Source organism: Macaca fascicularis, chromosome 1 (assembly GCF_037993035.2).
Source record: "Macaca fascicularis isolate 582-1 chromosome 1, T2T-MFA8v1.1".
Classification (NCBI taxonomy): Eukaryota; Metazoa; Chordata; class Mammalia; order Primates; family Cercopithecidae; genus Macaca; species Macaca fascicularis.
Genome location: NC_088375.1, coordinates 187,693,240 through 187,713,593, shown reverse-complemented (window position 1 = coordinate 187,713,593; position 20,354 = coordinate 187,693,240). Strand labels below are relative to the sequence as shown.

Below are 20,354 nucleotides of genomic sequence, written 5' to 3'. Positions count from 1 at the left end.
CACTCGCTGTTCAGCAATATTCTATCTTCTACAGCCTCCGCTGCTGATACCCAGGCAAACAGGGTCTGGAGTGGACCTCAAGCAAACTCCAGCAGACCTACAGCTGAGGGTCCTGATTGTTAGAAGGAAAACTAACAAACAGAAAGCACACCCACACCAAAACCCCATCAGTACGTCACCATCATCAAAGACCAAAGACAAATAAAACCACAAAGATGGGGAAAAAGCAGTGCAGAAAAGCTGGAAATTCAAAAAAATCAGAGCGCATCTCCCCCTCCAAAGAAATGGAGCTCATTGCCAGCAATGGAACAAAGCTGGATGGAGAATGACTTTGACGAGTCGAGAGAGGAAGGCTTCAGTCTATCAAACTTCTCAGAGCTAAAGGAGGAACTACGTAACCAGCACAAAGAAACTAAAAACCTTGAAAAAAGATTTGAAGAATGGCTAACTAGAATAACCAATGTAGAGAAGTCCTTAAAAGAACTGAGAGAGATGAAAACCATAACAGGAGAACTACGTGACAAATGCACAAGCTTCAATAACTGACTCGATCATCTGGAAGAAAGAGTATCAGTGATTGAAGATCAAATGAATGAAATGAAGTGAGAAGAGAAGTGTAGAGAAAAAAGAGTAAAAAGAAATGAACAAAGCCTCCAAGAAATACGGGATTATGTGAAAAGACCAAATCTACATCTGATTGGTGTGCCTGAAAGTGACAGGGAAAACGGAACCAAGTTGGAAAACACTCTGCAGGATATAATCCAGGAGAACTTCCCCAACCTTGTAAGGCAGGCCAACATTCAAATTCAAGAAATACAGAGAACGCCACAAAGATACTCCTTGAGAAGAGCAACTCCAAGACACATAATTGTCAGATTCTCCAAAGTTGAAATGAAGAAAAAAAATGTTAAGGGCAGCCAGAGAGAAAGGTTAGGTTACACACAAACGGAAGCCCATCAGATAAACAGCAGATCTCTCGGCAGAATCTCTCCAAGCTAGAAAAGAGTAGGGGCCAATATTCAACACACTTAAAGAAAAAAATTTTCAACCCAGAATTTCATATCCAGCCAAACAAAGTTTCATAAATGAAGCAGAAATAAAATCCTTTACAGACAAGCAAATGCTTAGAGATTTTCTCACCACCAGGCCTGCCCTATAAGAGATCCTGAAAGAAGCACTAAACATGGAAAGGAACAACAGGTACAAGCCATTGCAAAAACATGTCAAAATGTAAAGTCCATCGATGCTAGGAAGAAACTGCATCAACTAGTGAGCAAAATAACCAGCTAATATCATAATGAAAGGATCAAGTTCACACATAACAATATTAACTTTAGATGTAAATGGACTAAATGGTCCAATTAAAAGACACAGACTGGCAAATTGGATAAAGAATCAAGACCCATCAGTTTGCTGTATTCAGGAGACCCATCTCACATGCAGAGACACACATAGGCTCAAAATAAAGGATGGCGGAAGATCTACCAAGCAAATGGAAAACAAAAAAAACAGGGGTTGCAATCCTAGTCTCTGATAAAATAGACTTTAAACCATCAAAGATCAAAAGAGACAAAGAAGACCATTATATAGTGGTAAAGAGATCAATTCATCAGGAAGAGCTAACTATCCTAAATATATATGCACCCAATACAGGAGTACCCACATTCATAAAGCAAGTCTTTAGAGACTTACAAAGAGACTTAGACTCCCATACAACAATAATGGGAGACTTTAACATCCCACTGTCAACTTAGACAGATCAATGAGACAGAAAGTCAACAAGGATATCCAGGAATTGAACTCAACTCTGCACCAAGCGGACCTAATAGACATCTACAGAACTCTCCACCCCAAATCAACAGAATATACATTCTTCTCAGCACCACATCACACTTACACCAAAATTGACCACATAGTTGGAAGTAAAGGACTCCTCAGCAAATGTAAAAGAACAGAAATTATAACAAACTGTCTCTCAGACAACAGTGCAATCAAACTAGAACTCAGGACTAAGAAACTCAATCAAAACCGCCCAACTACATCAAAACTGAACAACTTGCTCCTGAATGACTACTGGGTACATAACGAAATGAAGGCAGAAATACAGATATTCTTTGAAAACAATGAGAACAAAGATACAACATAGCAGAATCTCTGGGACACATTTAAAGCAGTGTGTAGAGGGAAATTTCTAGCACTAAATGCCCACAAGAGAAAGCAGAAAAGATCTAAAATTGACACCCTAGCATCATGATTAAAAGAACTCGAGAAGCGAGAGCAAGCACATTCAAAAGCTAGCAGAAGGCAAGAAATAACTAAGATCAGAGCAGAACTGAAGGAGATAGAGACACAAAAAACCCTCCAAAAAATCAATGAATCCAGGAGCTGGTTTTTTGAAAAGATCAACAAAAGTGATAGACCACTAGCAAGACTTATAAAGAAGAAAAGAGAGAAGAATCAAACAGACACAATAAAAAATGATAAAGGGGATATCACCACCGACCCCACAGAAATACAAACTACCATCAGAGAATACTATAAACACCTCTACATAAATAAACTAGAAAACCTAGAGGAAATGGATAATTTCCTGGACACTTACACTCTCCCAAGACTAAACCGGCAAGAAGTTGAATCCCTGAATAGACCAATAGCAGGCTCTGAAATAGAGGCAATAATTAATAGCCTACCGACCAAAAAAAGTCCAGGACCAGATGGATTCACAGACAAATTATACCAGAGGTACAAGGAGGAGTTGGTACCATTCCTTCTGAAACTATTCCAATCAATAGAAAACGAGGGAATACTCCCTAACTCATTTTACGAGGCCAACATCATCCTGATACCAAAGCCTGACAGAGATACAACAAAAAAAGAGAATTTTAGACCAATATCTCTGAAGAACATCGATGCAAAAATCCTCAATAAAATACTGGCAAACTGAATCCAGCAGCACATCAAAAAGCTTATCCACCATGATCAAGTGGGATTCATCCCTGGGATGCAAGGCTGGTTCATCATCTGCAAATCAATAAACACAATCCAGCATATAAACAGAACCAAAGACAAAAACAACATGATTATCTCAATAGATGCAGAAAAGGCCTTTGACAAAATTCAACAAACTTCATGCTAAAAACTCTCAATAAATTCGGTATTGATGGAATGTATCTCAAAATATTAAGAGCTATTTATGAGAAACCCACAGCCAATATCATACTGAAAGGGCAAAAACTGGAAGCATTCCCTTTGAAAACTGGCATGAGACAGGGATGCCCTCTCTCACCACTCCTATTCAACATAGTGTTGGAATTTCTGGCCAGGACAATCAGGCAAGAGAAAGAAATAAAGGATATTCAGTTAGGAAAAGAAGAAGTCAAATTGTCCCTGTTTGCAGATGACATGATTGTATATTTAGAAAACCCCATGGTCTCAGCCCAAAATCTCCTTAAGCTGATAAGAAACTTCAGCCAAGTCTCAGGATACAAAATCAATGTGCAAAAATCACAAACATTCTTATAAACCAGTAACATACAAACAGAGAGCCATATCATGAATGAATTCCCATTCACAATAGCTTCAAAGAGAATAAAATACCTAGGAATCCAACTTACAAGGGATGTAAAAGACCTCTTCAAGGAGAACTACAAACCACTGCTCAGTGAAATAAAAGAGGATACAAACAAATGGAAGAACATACCATGCTCATGGATGGGAAGAATCAATATTGTGAAAATGGTCATACTGCCCAAGGTTATTTATAGATTCAATGCCATCCCCTTTAAGCTACCAATGACTTTCTTCACAGAATTGGAAAAAACTGCTTTAAAGTTCATATGGAACCAAAAAAGGGCCCGCATTGCCAAGACAATCCTAAGCCAAAAGAACAAAGCTGGAGGCATCATGCTACCTGACTTCAAACTATACAAGGCTACAGTAACCAAAACAGCATGGTACTGGTACCAAAATAGAGATATAGACCAATGGAACAGAACAGAGCCCTCAGAAATAATACCACACATCTACAGCCATCTGATCTTTGACAAACCTGACAAAAACAAGAAATAGGGAAAGGATTCCCTATTTAATAAATGGTGCTGGGAAAAGTGGCTAGCCATAAGTAGAAAGCTGAAACTGGATCCTTTCCTTACTCCTTATACGAAAATTAATTGAAGATGGATTAGAGACTTAAATGTTAGACGTAAAGCCATAAAAACCCTAGAAGAAAACCTAGGTAATACCATTCAGGACACAGGTATGGGCAAGGACTTCATGTCTAAAACACCAAAAGCAATGGCCACAAAAGCCAAAATTGACAAATGGGATCTAATTAAACTAAAGAGCTTCTGCACAGCAAAAGAAACTACCATCAGAGTGAACAGGCAACCTACAGAATGGGAGAAAATTTTTACAATCTACTCATCTGACAAAGGGCTAATATCCAGAACCTATAAAGAACTCAATCAAATTTACAAGAAAAAAACAAACAACCCGATCAAAAAGTGGGCAAAGGATGTGAACAGACCCTTCTCAAAAGAAGACATTCATACAGCCAACAGACACATGAAAAAATCCTCATCATCACTCGCCATCAGAGAAACGCAAATCAAAACCACAATGAGATACCATCTCACACCAGTTAGAATGGCAATCATTAAAAAATCAGGAAACAACAGGTGCTGGAGAGGATGTGGAGAAACAGGAACACTTCTACATGGTTGGTGGGACTGTAAACTAGTTCAACCATTGTGGAAAACAGCGTGGTGATTCCTCAAGGATCTAGAACTAGAAATACCTTTTGACCTAGCCATCCCATTACTGGGTATATACCCAAAGGATTATAAATCATGCTGCTAAAAAGACACATGCACATGTATGTTTATTGCAGCACTATTTACAATAGCAAAGACTTGGAATCAACCCAAATGTCCATCAGTGACAGACTGGATTAAGAAAATGTGGCACATATACACCATGGAATACTATGCAGCCATAAAACAGGATGAGTTCGTGTCCTTCGTAGGGACATGGATGCAGCTGGAAACCATCATTCTCAGCAAACTATCGCAAGAACAGAAAACCAAATACCGCGTGTTCTCACTCATAGGTGGGAATTGAACAATGAGATCACTGGGACACAGGAATGGTAACATCACACACTGGGTCCCATTGTGGGGAGGGGGCGGGTGAAGGATAGCATTAAGAGATATACCTAATGTAAATGACTAGTTAATGGGTGCAGCACACCAACATGGCACATTTATACATATGTAACAAAGCTGCACATTGTGCACATGTACCCTAGAACTTAAAGTATAATTTTAAAAAATAAAAATTTTTTTAAAAGTTTCAAATCAACATATGCTGTCTAGGCTGCAGAAAAAAAACTTAATGTGTATACATTTTTCCTGGAAATGTAAATTAGTTCTGCCACTGTGGAAAGTAGTTTGGAGAGTTCTCAAGGAACTTGAAATAGAACTACTATTTGACCCAGCAATCCCAATGTTAGCTATATATCCAAAAGAAAATAAGTTATTCTACCAAAAAGATACCTCTACTTGTACATTCATCACAGCATTATTCACAATAGTAAAGACATGGAATCAAGCTTGGTGTCCATCAATGGTGGACTGGATAAAGAAAATGTGATACATATACAGAGTGGAATACTAGGCAGCTGCAAAAAGTAATGAAATCATGTTCTTTGCAGCAACATGGATGAATTGGGATGCAATCATCCTAAGCAAATTAACACGGCAACAGAAAACCAAATACCACATGTTCTCACTTATAAGTGGGAACTACGTGTTGGGTACTTATGGACATAAATATGGGAACAATAGACACTGGAGACTACTAGAGGGGTAGGTACAGATATGAGTAAGCATTGAAAATTTGACTAATATATGCCATACTCACTACCTGAGTGGCAGAATCATTTGTATCCAAACCCTTGGCATCACACAATATACCAGTGTAAAAAACCTGCATACATACCTGAATCTAATATAAAAGTTTAAATTATAAAAAGATGAAAAAAAAGAATGCTCATGCACAGATATGCATGTAAAAATGCCAGGGAGGGTTAATTCATAGCAATAGTTACTATTTAACCTACTTTACTTGAGGTTGGCAAAGCAATCATTTTTTAAATATTAATTTCTGTTCACTACAGATTGTTCTCAACAAAGTAGCCAGGGCTCCTGAACAGAGTGCAAAGTTCTGATTGTGTAATTGTATACTATTTAAGATGAAAGAGAATTGATAAACATGCTCCTGCTGTGGCTATAGTACTAGACTGAAGTAGGTCTAAAATTGCTCTAGGACTTTCTCCGGTACAGAAAGTAAACCTATCAATGGGGGAAAAAAATCATAACTAACATTATGTAGAATTTTTTTAATTGTCATGTATATGAACTGAGAAAAAAATCATGCTATGGATGTTATGAAACCAATCTCCCCAATGGAATAAAATAAAGTACTTGAACAGCTGCCATATTAGCATCTGTTTGCCCATATCATCATCCAGTTAACAGAAAGACGTAATTCCCACTCCTCACTCAATATATAGATGGAAGTGGTTTTTATGGTAAATAAAATTAGATTTAAATAAGATAAAAGTAATGATTCAGGACTTGGTTAATGTTAAGTTTAAATGTACATATCATATTGAGAATTTTCTTTGAATGTATAACAGAAAAAAGTGCTACTGAATGAACATTATTGCAATGTAGTAAAGCAGAATGTAAATTCCTTGAGGTCAGCATTCAAGTCTGTTTTCCTCACAGCGGTGCCTGGCACACAGTAAATGCTCATTAAATATTTGTGAGGTACATGGACAGGGGAATGTGGTAGACAGCTGATGAAGCTTTTCTTCCATTGTTCCCCTAGGAACATATGGATCCTAGGAACTAGGATCCATAGTCAATCGATTATGAACCCTGAGATCCAAGTTCTGCCCTCCCCCTTCACTCTCCCCACAAGTGGGCGGGACAATCCTCCCAGGACTTCAGCACAGGTGGACAGGGGTGGGCAGGGAGAGGTAGGGGCACTCAGAGATCCAGCAGGTGCTACACCATGAGTGTCTCTGTGCTGAGCCCCAGCAGACTCCTGGGTAGTGTCTCCGGGATCCTCCAAGTGACCTCCCTGCTCATTCTGCTTCTGCTGCTGATCAAGGCCGCTCAGCTCTACCTGCACAGGCAGTGGCTGCTCAAAGCCCTCCAGCAGTTCCCGTGCCCTCCCTCCCACTGGTTCTTCGGGCACTTCCAGAAGGTAGGGAGGAACTCATTGGGGGAGTGGGAGGGCAAAGAGGGATGGGGCTCTGAGATCCTGGTCACAAAATCCATAGAGAAAAGCCTTGTTTTGTAACAAACATGAGGCCTCAAAGGAACACCCAGCCTACCTCTCTAGTGTCAGCTTGTCCCAGTCATGACAAGCTCACTCCTCCCATGAAGCCCATCCTGCTGGTCCTCAGCTCTATACCCATGCCCTCCTTCTGCAGATATCAAGTGTGTCTTGGCAGTCCTGCACGTGGAGGGCAATGCCTGATTGTCTCCAGGCTGATTACCCCATGAGCCTTGGCTTTTCTCAAAGAACAAGGCTTCTAGATGCTCCCTGCCCAGTCACTCAATGCCATCCCCTCTGCCTGGCCCTGCGTTTGCCTGGGAGCACAGACACCCATCTGAGGAATCCGTGCCGTGAGGAGTTCATGGTCTGTGAAGAATACAGGCAGGAATTTGAGAAGGTGCCAGACTGTAGGAAAAGAGCTCACTCTGCTGGGGTGGATATCCGAGGCAGAGATCTGCTGGTGTAGGGAACCAACTGGCTAAGTAAGTTTCCCCAAGACTCACGGAATTTCCACAACACGTGATTTAGGACCTGAAAACCTGACAATTGTGGGTACACATGAAGGGGGCAGCCTGCACAATGTTCTCCAGGTGAGGAGACTGGTGTCTGAGTTGCAAATTGAACAGTGTCTGTTGACCTCCTGGCTCTCCTCCCACACACCCGGACTGTGAGCTCCCTGGATGTGAGCATGTCATCCCCTCCCTGTGCCCCAGCAATCAGCAAAATCCTGGCACACCTTGATGGTCAGCTCAGGTGTGTAGAGCAAGCTTGTCCAACCCATGCCCCATGGGGCTGCGTGTAGCTCAGGATGGCTTTGAAGGTGGCCCAACACAAATTCATAAACTTTCTTAAAACATTATGAGATTATTTTGCAATTTGTTTGAGCTCATCAGCTATCATTAGTGTTAGTGTATTTTATGTTTGGCCAAAGACAATTCTTTTTCTTCCAATGTGGCCTAGGAAAGCCAAAAGATTAGACATGCCAAGTGTAGAGGAACAGAGGAAAAAGAGAAAGGAGCAGCAAGAGGGCTGAGGAGGGACACAGCCCATCCCCTGTGCACTACTATCCCTGCATGGGGAGGGGGGAAGGTAGGAACAGAGCAAGGTAAGGGGCTGCATGGAGAGGGACTCACCAAGGTGCTATGAATTGAACATACTTAAGTGGAGATAGAGGTTGCAGGGAGCTGAGGCCTGTTGTTTCTCAGTAAAGGAGGCAACATAGTTCTCAGCAGAGCAGAACCAATGTGGGGACCTGACAGTGTTCAAGCCCTATATGGACTGGTCCCAATACCACTCTGCCTTCTTTCCCATTCTCCTCCTTCACCATATGTTACTCACTACCTCACTACCTGCCTATGCATTTCAACCTCTAGGCCTCTGATCACACTGTGCTTGCTACCTGGAATTATCTTCTCACTCATATCTATCTGTCAAGGCCCAGCACCAAGCTACCTCCTTCAAGAAGGCCTCCTGGGCCTCCCAGTAGTGAAGGGCCAACTCTTTTTTCTATGGGCTATCCTTCTCAAGAGGTCAGAGCAGTGTTAACTTGACTCGGTTATTTTTCTGCAGTGTCATAAGTGTGGGCTTCTTCTGGGAGAGACCATCTCAGATTTATCTTTGTAACCCAATAGTCCCTCAGTAGATGATGACTCAATGAGTGAGGAAGAGTTTTCTAATTTTCAGTTCTGAGTTAGGTCCCTCTTCAAAGCTTCCCCAGATGCTTATCCTTCCTTTCATCTCATGTTTATTATCCCCTACTGCACAGCCTCTAATCTTCCTTACCCCCCAACTAGACTGAAAATTCCACACAGATAAGGACCACAGCTGTGTCCTAATGCAGTGCCTGAACCACACTGGGCACATAGTGTGTGCGCAGTAAGCGTGTGCCGAATGAAGGAGCCTGTCCCACAGTAGGGCAAGCTGCCTCAGAGCTGGAGAATATGATTGTCAGAAGGAGGTGGGCAGACATTAGATACTTATGTGGTAGACAGTTGCTTTGAGTTACTAGAAGCAGTTGAAATAAAGAAGAGTTGGCTACATGGAACATCACTAGGACCCAATGTCTATGAGGGTTCCAGATGAGATTAAAGCAAAGCTGAGTCTTGGAAGCTGAGGAGAGCTGGCTGCTCTGTGGCAGAGGGGAAGGGCATTTACGGTAGAGAAAAGAGCAAGTGCCAGGGCCCAGAAGAGTGAGCAGGTGTGTGAATCAGCAGCAGTGGTGGCATTGGCATTGGAGCTGAAACAAACAGGTGATGATGGAATTGCCAGCAGGGCTGGAGGCAAGAAAAGAGAAGTTGAAGCCAGAAAGCCAAGGGCTTTGTGATCCACATCGAAGAGTTTAGAAAGATGACTGCAGGCAGCAGGGAGCTCATAATTCATTGATAAATGAAAATACAAATAAGAAACTCAAATCTCAAAATTATAGTCCAACACCAGCACCATATGCATATACCCAGACTCTATCCCATAAATCTGCACATTTTCAACATGTAGAATACTATTATGCACACAATTTTATAGTTAGTCTTTTTTTGCTTAGCCATACACATCCCAAATGCTATTTTATCTTAACAAATATTTACCATATATGCTGGGATAATATTGAAAATATAACAAGTATGATTATATAAAATTATTGTGTAATTTTAAATGTTTGCATTAATTCATTTTATTCTCTAAATATACTAAATCATTTTACAAATCTACTTATCAAGTAATATGAGTTATGCACATAGCCCATGGAAATTGTTGTATTTAGGACTTCCAGAGATTTTACACAACATGAAGACAAAGGCTGACTTAAATTTCTGCTGGCAGTATTGAGTGAGGGCTCATAGCACTTGGCCTAATGTCAAGTCCTGGGGAGAGAACAAGAATCTGGATTACAGCTCAAGTCATCAGAAATTGATCTAAATCCCTAACCTCTGCTACATGGCTCCTGTGGTTGTCCTGCCCTTCACTCCTGCTGCAAAGACTAGAAGTAAATGAAAGTGTTCATCTGTCTACCCTCATTGACAGTTCCAACAGGACCAGGAGCTACAAAGGATTCGGAAATGGGTGGAGATGTTCCCAAGTGCCTGTCCTCTTTGGCTATGGGGAGGCAAAGCTCGTGTCCAGCTCCATGACCCTGACTATATGAAGGTGATTCTGGGGAGATCAGGTGAGATAGAACTCCCATCCCAACTGCAATGTCTCTTCCCTCTTGACACATGCCCCTGGGTCTGTAAAATTCCAGAAGAGAATGGCTGTTCAAACATCAATATCTGAAACCTCTCCCATGCATCCACCAAGCCCACCATGCCCAGGCTGTAGTCAAAAATATTTACTGAATAGTGAATGTTTAAAACAGTATGTGGGGCTGAATTTTCTATTCTTTTTTCTATTTCTCTATTAAGAAAATTGAGGTTCTCTGAAATGTAAATTGCCCCAGATCTGTAAAACAAATTTCATACCCACATTGACTTGGGTTTCGAAGCTCTAATTGTTGCCTGTCCTGGTATGCAGGTGACTAGGAAAACATCAATGTAGAAAATCCCATGGCTCTGTATTATTCATTGTCATTGAAGACCTAGCCTATGTGTCTCACCAGTTCACCTTCCTAGCCCTCTGGGTGTTTTCCTGATGGAACACTGAGTCTGTCTTCCTGAGCTCACACTGACATTCAGCATAGAAATAGAAGTGGGAGATGACATGGGTCAAACTGCCAACTGACAGACACCAAGAACTGATGGCTGCCTCTGAGACTGCCTTGCTTAGTAGCTCCTAGTTTCCTATAAAGCCCTTTCTTACCTTTCAGACCCGAAATCCCATGGTTCCTACAGATTCCTGGCTCCATGGATTGGTATGTGTGCAAACTAGGGCTGCAGCCCACTCCCTAGTTAGGTTTGAGTTATTTCTTTGGCTCACAGAAAACAACAGATTAGGGGCCATCCCCAAATCAAGCCTCATTTCCTTCTTCTTTTTTTTTTTTTTTTTTTTTGAGACGGAGTCTCGCTTTGTCACCCAGGCTAGAGTGCAGTGGCCGGATCTCAGCTCACTGCAAGCTCCGCCTCCCAGGTTCACGCCATTCTCCTGCCTCAGCCTCCCACGTAGCTGGGACTACAGGCGCTCGCCACCTCGCCCGGCTAGTTTTTTGTATGTTTTAGTAGAGACGGCGTTTCACCATGTTAGCCAGGATGGTCTCGATCTCCTGACCTCGTGATCCGCCCGTCTCGGCCTCCCAAAGTGCTGGGATTACAGGCTTGAGCCACCACTCCCGGCCCTCATTTCCTTCTTCTAACAAGACCCTCACCTCTTCCTAATGCTGGTGCAAACCTTCCTGAGGCTCAGCTTCTTCCATTTCCTGTCTCAGTTCTCTCCAGACATCCTTGGCCTCACATTTATTTCACATCTGCCCACAACCCTTTTCAACCTTTATCTCACAGCTCACATCATAATCACATGGATGTAGCAGCTCAATCAGAAAATTCGCATGCCTGGAACGTACCTCCTTTTCCTACATTTGCCCATGATGTGGCTTCTTCTGGATAGTTCTCTCCCCAAGAAGCCACCTTTCTCCCTCCCAAATTGTCAGCAGTCATCCCTAGGTCTGTGCAGCCCCCGACACACACACATACACACATTCATGTCTACCTTAGGGTACGGCTTGCTCCTGTTGAATGGGCAGACATGGTTCCAGCACCGACGGATGCTGACCCCAGCCTTCCACTATGACATCCTGAAGGCCTACGTGGCGCTCATGGCCGACTCTGTACGAGTGATGCTGGTGAGTCCATGTCTCTCTGCTCTCCCCACACCCACGCACAGCACACACTCTCACGAACTCCACTCTCAACCCTGTGTCCCACAGGCGGCTGTAGACATAGACACATGGAACAACACTCTCATGTCATTGCTGTGAGAGTAGAGGGTTCCCCAGAGTTGTATAAAGTAGGAGAACACCCAGGCATCAGGTCAGATCCACACTTTGTTCCCCACCATAGGAATAGAGATTCGTGGTGAACACAAGGCCCTTCTCCTCCCACTTTGAAACCCTCAGCACAAGGGACCGGAGGAGTGTGCAATCTTGTTGGACAGCAGGACTTCCTATGCTGGCTGGCCTGGGCAATGGCAGCCTCAGTGGCAGCATGGACAGGCCAAGATGTCACCCACCTGGGCTCTAGCCTGGGGCCCCAGGTTTCTGCATGGATTTAAACCACCCTTGGAAGGAAATGAACACCAGGTCTATGTTCTCAGAGCAATATCTGCCATAGCATCATCTCCGATCAGGACTCTGATTTCTCACCCAACTGTGCCCAGCAAATTTTGATGAATGGAAAAGAATTGAAGTCTCTGTTTTCTCTACAACAGAATGCCCATACTAGCCCCTTAAGCTATCTTTGGCACTGAAACTTTCCTACTAGTCCCTCAGAACTAGCTCAGCTCTCAGAACACTGAAGAGTCCCCCATTATTTATCCCAGAACAACAATAACAACAAAATTTTCACAACCATATGTCCTAACTGAATCTCAAAATTCAATACTTAATCCATGCTATTGCGAGAGGATCTGTTTAATGTTGAATTAAAAGAATTAGGGGTCAATTTACCAACACTGGCTTTACAGTCCCAGTTTCTACAATGCATCTGCTCTGTAAAAGGAACAATCCCAACCAAGATATCTGCAAGCTACAGGAAAAAACAAGATATCTGCAGGTACAGGAAAAAGCCAGGCCTTATTAGCAAAGCACTTCTTGGAGATTAAGAAGGTTCATGCCCCCTCCCACCACAGGACAAATGGGAAAAGCTCCTTGGCCAGGATTCCCCTCTGGAGGTCTTTCAGCACGTCTCCTTGATGACCCTGGACACCATCATGAAGTGTGCCTTCAGCCACCAGGGCAGCATCCAGGTGGACAGGTCAGTGCTAACCCTCCAGTTGCAGGGCCCTTGTTCTTATCAAGCGGAGTGCACATACCTGAGGGGCAGGTGGGGGAGCGTGAAGGCTCACCTCCACACAAAGGAAGAGTCAGTCTCTGACCAAACTCTAATTCCAGTCCAGACCAAACAAAGTCTCAGGAACAGATGCCTAATTCCTAGCACAGGTGGACCCTGGTTGTTCATACCATCTGACAAAGGCCAAAGGATAATAGGGCTGTAAGACAGAAGAAACATTGCCTCAAGGCTGCTTGTCCCCATTATCTGAGGCTGCCTCCTCTCAGACCCCATTCTACTTCCGGGTAATGGGCCCACCCCTACTATGGTATCTTCCTCATACTCTCCCGCAGGGATTCTCAGTCCTACATCCAGGCCATTAGTGACCTGAACAACCTGGTTTTTTCCCGTGTGAGGAATGTTTTTCACCAGAATGACACCATCTACAGCCTGACCTCTACTGGCCGCTGGACACACCGCGCCTGCCAGCTCGCCCATCAGCACACAGGTTCTGTCTCTTCCTCTTGTCTCCCGGCCTTTCCCAGGCACAGTGGAAGAACCTGCCCTGACTCCTCAGGCAGAAAAGGCCCCTAGGAACCCTGCAGAAGCCAGAACACACTCAGTCTGGGGAATTCCCTTGCTCAGGGGCTGGGAGCCGAGATGTGAGGGGCCAGATTCTGTGCCTTAGTTTATCAATGTCCCCACATGGAAGTAACTGAATGAAACCCTGTCCAAACGGCATTCAAACGGGGCCTTCATGAACTGTGCCACTGGAGGAAGGGGTGCCCTGCCTCACACAGTACTAGAGCTTCTACCCCTGACCCTGCACCCACACTCACATTCATGCTGATATCTACCAGACACCCACATGGGGGCACTTGGGCAGCTAGGCCTCCTGGGGGCTGCTGATGGTCTCAGCTCTGCCTGGTAACCATTGTTCTGGTACAGACCAAGTGATCCAACTGAGGAAGGCTCAACTACAGAAGGAGGGGGAGCTGGAGAAGGTCAAGAGGAAGAAGCACTTGGATTTCCTGGACATCCTCCTCTTGGCCAAAGTGAGTATGTGTAGGAGAGGCCTGAGTCTTTGCCCAGAAGTACAGAGCAAGTACAGCCCTGCACTTTCACCACGGTCTTCCCAGATGGAGAATGGGAGCATCTTGTCAGACAAGGACCTCCGTGCCGAAGTGGATACATTCATGTTCGAGGGCCACGACACCACAGCCAGTGGGATCTCCTGGATTCTGTATGCTCTGGCCACACACCCCAAGCATCAGGAGAGGTGCCGGGAAGAGATCCATGGCCTCCTGGGTGATGGAGCCTCCATCACCTGGTGAGTGAGGGCTCAAAAGATGGGGTTCCATGCCTTCTCTACAGGGGAAGCCCCTGGTCTGCCCAGGCCTTGCTGATGTTCAGGATGGGCTTGTTTCAGGAACCACCTGGACCAGATGCCCTACACCACCATGTGCATTAAGGAGGCACTGAGACTCTACCCACCGGTGCCAGGCATTAGCAGAGAGCTCAGCACTCCCGTCACTTTCCCTGATGGGCGCTCCTTGCCCAAAGGTATGAACGTCCCCCACCCTCTCGCCTAAACTCTCCACAGGGACATGTGGTGGGTCAGAAATCCATGTGTGCTTCAGAGTTCTGCACATCTCTGGGTCTCCCTTTTGTATTAAAAAAATCAAAAACATACTTTGTATTTAGGATTAAGAATTTGAAATGTCTGGCCGAGAGCTTGAACTCACCAAAAGTTCAAGAAATAAATGTTAATCTCCGAATGTGGCCTTGGGTCAGTAACTCTAAAATTCTACTCCTTGAGATGTGCAGGGCTGGAAAGAGAATCAGACAAGGGCAGAGAGGGATGTGTTTCTTTCCTCATGGGGTCAGTGCAAAAGAGGCTGATCAGGAATCTCATTTCCCGGGTCAGCTGTTGTCCAGTCTCTGAGGAACTCTCAGGTTGATGGCGGAGAGCAGCTGATGACCAGATCTGGGGCCACCAAGGCGCAACCTCCCCGGTTCTGGTCCCAGTCCTGCCATAACCTAGTTGTGTGAACATAGACAAGACAATTGATCTCTCTGAGACTCAGGTATCTCCCCTGAAAACTGAGAGCAAAAGAATGTCTTCCTTGGAGCACTGTTATATTGAGTGAGTTCATGTATATTCTCCAACGGACCTTGGAGGATATTTGATGAATGTGAAATGTCCCTGAACTTACTCTAAACAGTAATGCTCTGATTCTTTCTTGCTTCTCATTCCTGCATAAATGGTTGTCTATTCATCATCTGAACTCACATCATCTGAACTTTGTCAAGCCTAACCCACCTGCATAATGGCAGAATCATCCCAGTCAAAGTGACAATTTGTGGAAAGTAGGCCTTTTGGGCCTTCTTTTGCCCCTGCTGGCTGAAGTACCAGGCCACCCCGGGAGAATGATCAGTCTTCTCTCTGTTTCCAACCTGCACCACAGGTATCACGGTCATGCTCTCCATTTATGGCCTTCACCACAACCCAAAAGTGTGGCCCAACCCAGAGGTATGTAGTCCCTGAGAGGAGGAAGTGGGGTGATCTCTCAAGACCAATACCTTCTCCTGCTTCCACCTCTGGGAGTCCTGTCCCCTCGTGGGTGGCAAGTAGGGGCTGGATCCTTACCTATCCTGGCTCTGGCGCTCTCTCTGCAGGTGTTTGACCCTTCCCGTTTTGCACCGGGTTCTGCTCAACACAGCCACGCTTTCCTGCCCTTCTCAGGAGGATCAAGGTGAGACGTCCTGTGTGGTAATTGGAAGAGAGAAATAAGGGAAGTCTCTGGTCAACCCTCTGATCTTTGAGAGCCAGATGTTCATATGTGGCATCTTCAGATGTGCCCTTAGATGTTGGTACTTGTGGGAAAGTCAGGCACCTGGTGTGGGTGTCTCTGTACAAAAGGAAGGTGGCATTCCAGAGCACCCCATGGAGACTTTGCTCCCTCTGCTTCCTCAAATAGGCAGCCTGAATTCACTGTCAGTGCATGTTCCACCCTTCAGTATATTCACATATTTTCCTCACTTTAGGGATATGAATTATCAAAATTAGATATTCTCCAGTAAATTCACCTTCAGCTGTTTGCTTTTCTCAGTTATCACGAATAGTAAACAGCAGATTTCTCTCTCCCCACACATCCTCAATGCTGCACACAACTTTCCCTATTTAATTCACCAGTCTGCCATAGAGATGAATCATTGAAATTTTTGCGTCTGTTTCTAATACAGATGACCTGCAAGTCCTACCTTTCAAGCCACATAAGGGAGAGGTTAAGGTAGCCCTTTGAAGAAAGTTTTACAACAGTGTGTGTCATATCATACATTTTTCTGTCTTGCCCAATGAAATTGTTACTGCATTATATAGTGTTCACATATTTATGTCTATTTCCCCATTTGGCAAATCTGTACATACCTTGGGATCTTTATGCCATAGTCCTGTAATCCACTTAGCACAATATTGGCCGAAAACACAAAAATGTGAACAGTACACTGTCTTGGAGAGAAAAGCACAATAATTATTATATAACGCACAACATTTGAAGACTCCTGGTATGTGAAATATAAAACACACTTGAAATAGCTGCTGAGCTGGAGAGGAAAACTCCAGAATGGCTGCGGTGGAAATCATCGTGGCATCAGAAATTGTCCTGTGACATACAAACAGGCAAAACAATACAAATTCTTAGTAGAAACAAAGTTTGTTCAAAGAAATAATTATGTGACTTCTTCAAATGGTGAGTTCACTTTCACAGAACAGGCTTTAAGAAAAAGCTTCCTCCTGAAACTCCTTCTCCAGCACTGGTCTGTCTATCCCAGCATGAGAAAGTCTTCCTAAACATTGCCTGCAAATCATGTCGCTGCCATTAGAAAACCGGAGAGCATTCCTAAGCTCCATTTCTAGCTCAGAACTATATTTACTCTCAGTGTATTTCCTTCTATTTTATTCATTTTAAAACTTAAATAACATCATTCAAATATAAAAGTATTTCTTAAGCCTACCTCTGTGGGTCAAGTCCTGTGCAGCGTGATAAGAAAACAGAGATAAAAGGTACAAAAATGTGTTGTACAAAAATATATCCTGTGCTCCAGACACACATCATTCCATCATCCATCCTTTCACTCATTCACTCACTGAGTGGCTTGTCGAGTGTCCCTGTCCCTGGTGCTGTCTGAGACTGTGAGTGTTCATGGATAAATCGCGAATGCTACCTGGGGGGCTGGGAGGGAGAGTCACAGCTGGCAGGGAGTGAGAGGCAGCTGGGCTCTGACTTTAGCCTTGAGGATGTGGCAGGCAGAGGTGGAGGGAGGACATTCTCAGCCATCTCCACATGAACAGGGCTAGGACGTGGGCTGGACAGGTAAAATGTGGGTGAGTTAACAGCCCATAGAGGGCTTGTCTGCCAACTGAGGCATTGGGATGCTGTCCCCTCTATGATGCAGAGCGCGGGAGGGTCTGAGCTGGGCTGTGGCTTCAGTGTGCAGGGAGGGGAAGCAGAAATCCAGAAAGTCCAGGTGATAAGACTGAGGAAAGGCAAAGAAGGATGTTTCTGGGGTAGAATTAGAAGGCTACAGGGGCTGGTGGATGGAGGAGTGAGGTTAGGCAGGAACCCGGACCCTGGAGTGGGAGGCAGGTGGGGCAACAGCTGAGGACCACCCACCCAGTTCCCCTCCAAGAAGCCTCCCGTTGCCCTTCTGACTCCCTTAATCCACCCATCAGGGGCCCCCTATGAGGATTCAGGTCCCCGTGCATCCCACTACATGGGGCTTCCCACACCTGAGAGTGTGGCCCACCCTCACCCTACAGGACCTGAACTGACCTCCACACTGAAGAACAAGAAATGTTTGTGGAGGAGTGAACAAACCACTGATTAACCCTTTATCTATTCATGTGATTAGACTCTGCCTTAGAGCCCTGGCCCTGTCTTGATAAGGGTTTCAGGCCTGCTGAGAGCAGAGGTAGAAGATGGAAGTTAGAAGCTAGCCCAGGAAGACGGCTCTGTCCAAGGTTTGGGATAGTGTGAAGCCAGGATGGGGTAGAAGTGTCCATGGGCTGTAAGTGTGCAGGGGCTGGACACATGAGGTTGGGCACTGAATGCCCAGCCCAGGGCTGGGGTCAGGGGCCAAAACCTGCTCAGATCAGAATGGAGCCTGAGGCCTCTTCTCAATTCATTGTCTCTGCCTGGCCCAGGAACTGCATCGGGAAACAATTTGCCATGAACGAGCTGAAGGTGGCCACGGCCCTGACCCTGCTCCGCTTCGAGCTGCTGCCTGACCCCACCAGGATCCCCATCCCCATGGCACGACTTGTGTTGAAGTCCAAAAATGGAATCCACCTGCGTCTCAGGAGGCTCCCTAACCCTTGTGAGGACAAGGACCAGCTTTGAGGGCCTCCACCTGCCATCCTGTCTTCCTGACCCCCGCTCCTGTCTGTCTGCCCATATCCTGCTTTCTATCTGCCCACCTTCCCTTCTTCCCACCTGCCTGCTGTCCTGCCTCCTGTCCCTCAGTCTGCCTGCCCTTCTCTCTCTCACCTTTCTCCAGGCTCCCTACCTGCTTGTCTACCTGTCTCCTACCCACCTGTATCTCTTGTTGGGAGAAAAACTTGGTGTTGAGAGAAGCTGAGGCTTCTGCATGTCTGACATAATGTAAGAGTCTTGGAACATGTCGAGGGTCCAGTGTCTAAAACACCTTGTGGCCTTTGGAACACCACACTGTGTGCTAAAGGGTGGAAGGCTACCCTGAAGCACCATCATCTAAGCCCAGGGCATAAAACCCCTCATGACTTGGAAAGAATCCAGGGCTCGTGGCTCTGGAATGTGTCTGGACCTGCTGGCTCCTTGCTTCTTGCTCTCCCAGGATCAATTGTATCTTGAGTTAAAAGAACCTGCTCTCTATTATCTCAAGTAGCAGAGCATATGCTAAACCATCAGTTGTAAATCATGTGCTTAATGCAATGTGCTCTTTCGACCCCCACATTCTCACCACCTGTTTCTTGGTTCGATCACCAATAAATAGTCTGGGCTTCCAGAGCTCCGGGCCTTCACAGCCTCCATACTTAGCATTGGCAACCTGGACCCACTTTCTCTCTCAAACTGTCTTTTCTCATTCCTTTGACTCTGCCGGACTTTGTCACTCCCACAACCTGGTGTTGGGTCTGATCACTCCAACATCCCTGAATCTCCACTCACCTCCCAAACTCCTGCCTGCCCTCCAGACTGTCTGCCCATACATCTATCTCCTTCTTCCTGCCTGCTTGTCTGTTTCTGTGTTAGTTTCCTATTGCTGCTGTAATAAACTATCACAATCTCAGTGATTTTAAATAACGGCTTTTTATTCTCTTATAGTTCTGGAGGTCAAAGTCAGATATGAGTTTCACTGGATGAAAACAAATTCTGGACAGGGCCAAACCCCCACCCCCAGAAGGCTTCAGGGAGAGCCCCGCCCCTTGGCGTTTCAGCTCCAGAGCTGCCTTTTTTGCATTCCTTGGTACTGTCCCCTCCTTCCTCTATAAAGCCAATGGCATCTTCAAATCTCTCGCTCTCTCTGTCTGTCTTCACATCTCTTTCTCTCTTATAAGGACCCTTGTGGCTAGTTACATCAAGCTTATTAAGATAATCAAAGATAATGTCACCACTTCAAGATCCATTACTTACTCAAAAGTCCATTGTGACATATGCAGTTCCACAATCACAGGTTTCATGAATTAGGATGTGGACAACATGGAGACCCATTGTTCATCCTAGCACAGCCCCTACCTGATTGTCATCTGATGTGTCCATCTAAACCTGTCCTGTATGCTACCCACCTACGTACATGATTGTCAGTCAGACAATCCCTCCATCTTCCCTCCTCTTTAGAATAAGGTTTGCAAGCTTGCATGCTTTGTCCAGCTTCACATGGAAGGCGATAGGGTTAGAAGAGGAGACACTAAGGCAGGGAGATAAATCCCTACTGAGGAAGGAAAATGGAGATGAGGTGTGCCCATTGGTGCCAGAACCCAAGCAGGACCTGACTTGACCCATCCCCCTGCACACAGCCTCCTACCATGTCTCCCCTGGTGCCCACACCCTGTCCAGCTCC

At 44.9% G+C, this 20,354-nt stretch overlaps 1 protein-coding gene across 2 annotated transcripts; it reads left to right on the top strand.

Moving 5' to 3' along the window:
* Window positions 1–7,034: 7,034 nt before the first annotated feature.
* Window positions 7,035–19,594, top strand: LOC102123589 (cytochrome P450 4A11). 2 transcript variants are annotated; one of them, XM_045371464.3, is made up of 12 exons: window positions 7,035–7,272; window positions 10,366–10,507; window positions 11,144–11,188; window positions 11,985–12,112; window positions 13,117–13,241; window positions 13,610–13,764; window positions 14,205–14,311; window positions 14,396–14,586; window positions 14,686–14,819; window positions 15,725–15,789; window positions 15,936–16,012; window positions 18,463–19,594. In XM_045371464.3, exons 1-12 carry the CDS (start codon window positions 7,078–7,080, stop codon window positions 18,656–18,658), a joined length of 1,560 nt encoding a protein of 519 aa, XP_045227399.2. In that variant the 5' UTR covers window positions 7,035–7,077; the 3' UTR covers window positions 18,659–19,594. The 2 variants fall into 2 exon arrangements, with proteins under 2 accessions (XP_045227399.2, XP_045227406.2); XM_045371471.3 differs by lacking the exon at window positions 11,144–11,188.
* The last annotated feature ends 760 nt before the right edge of the window (window positions 19,595–20,354 follow it).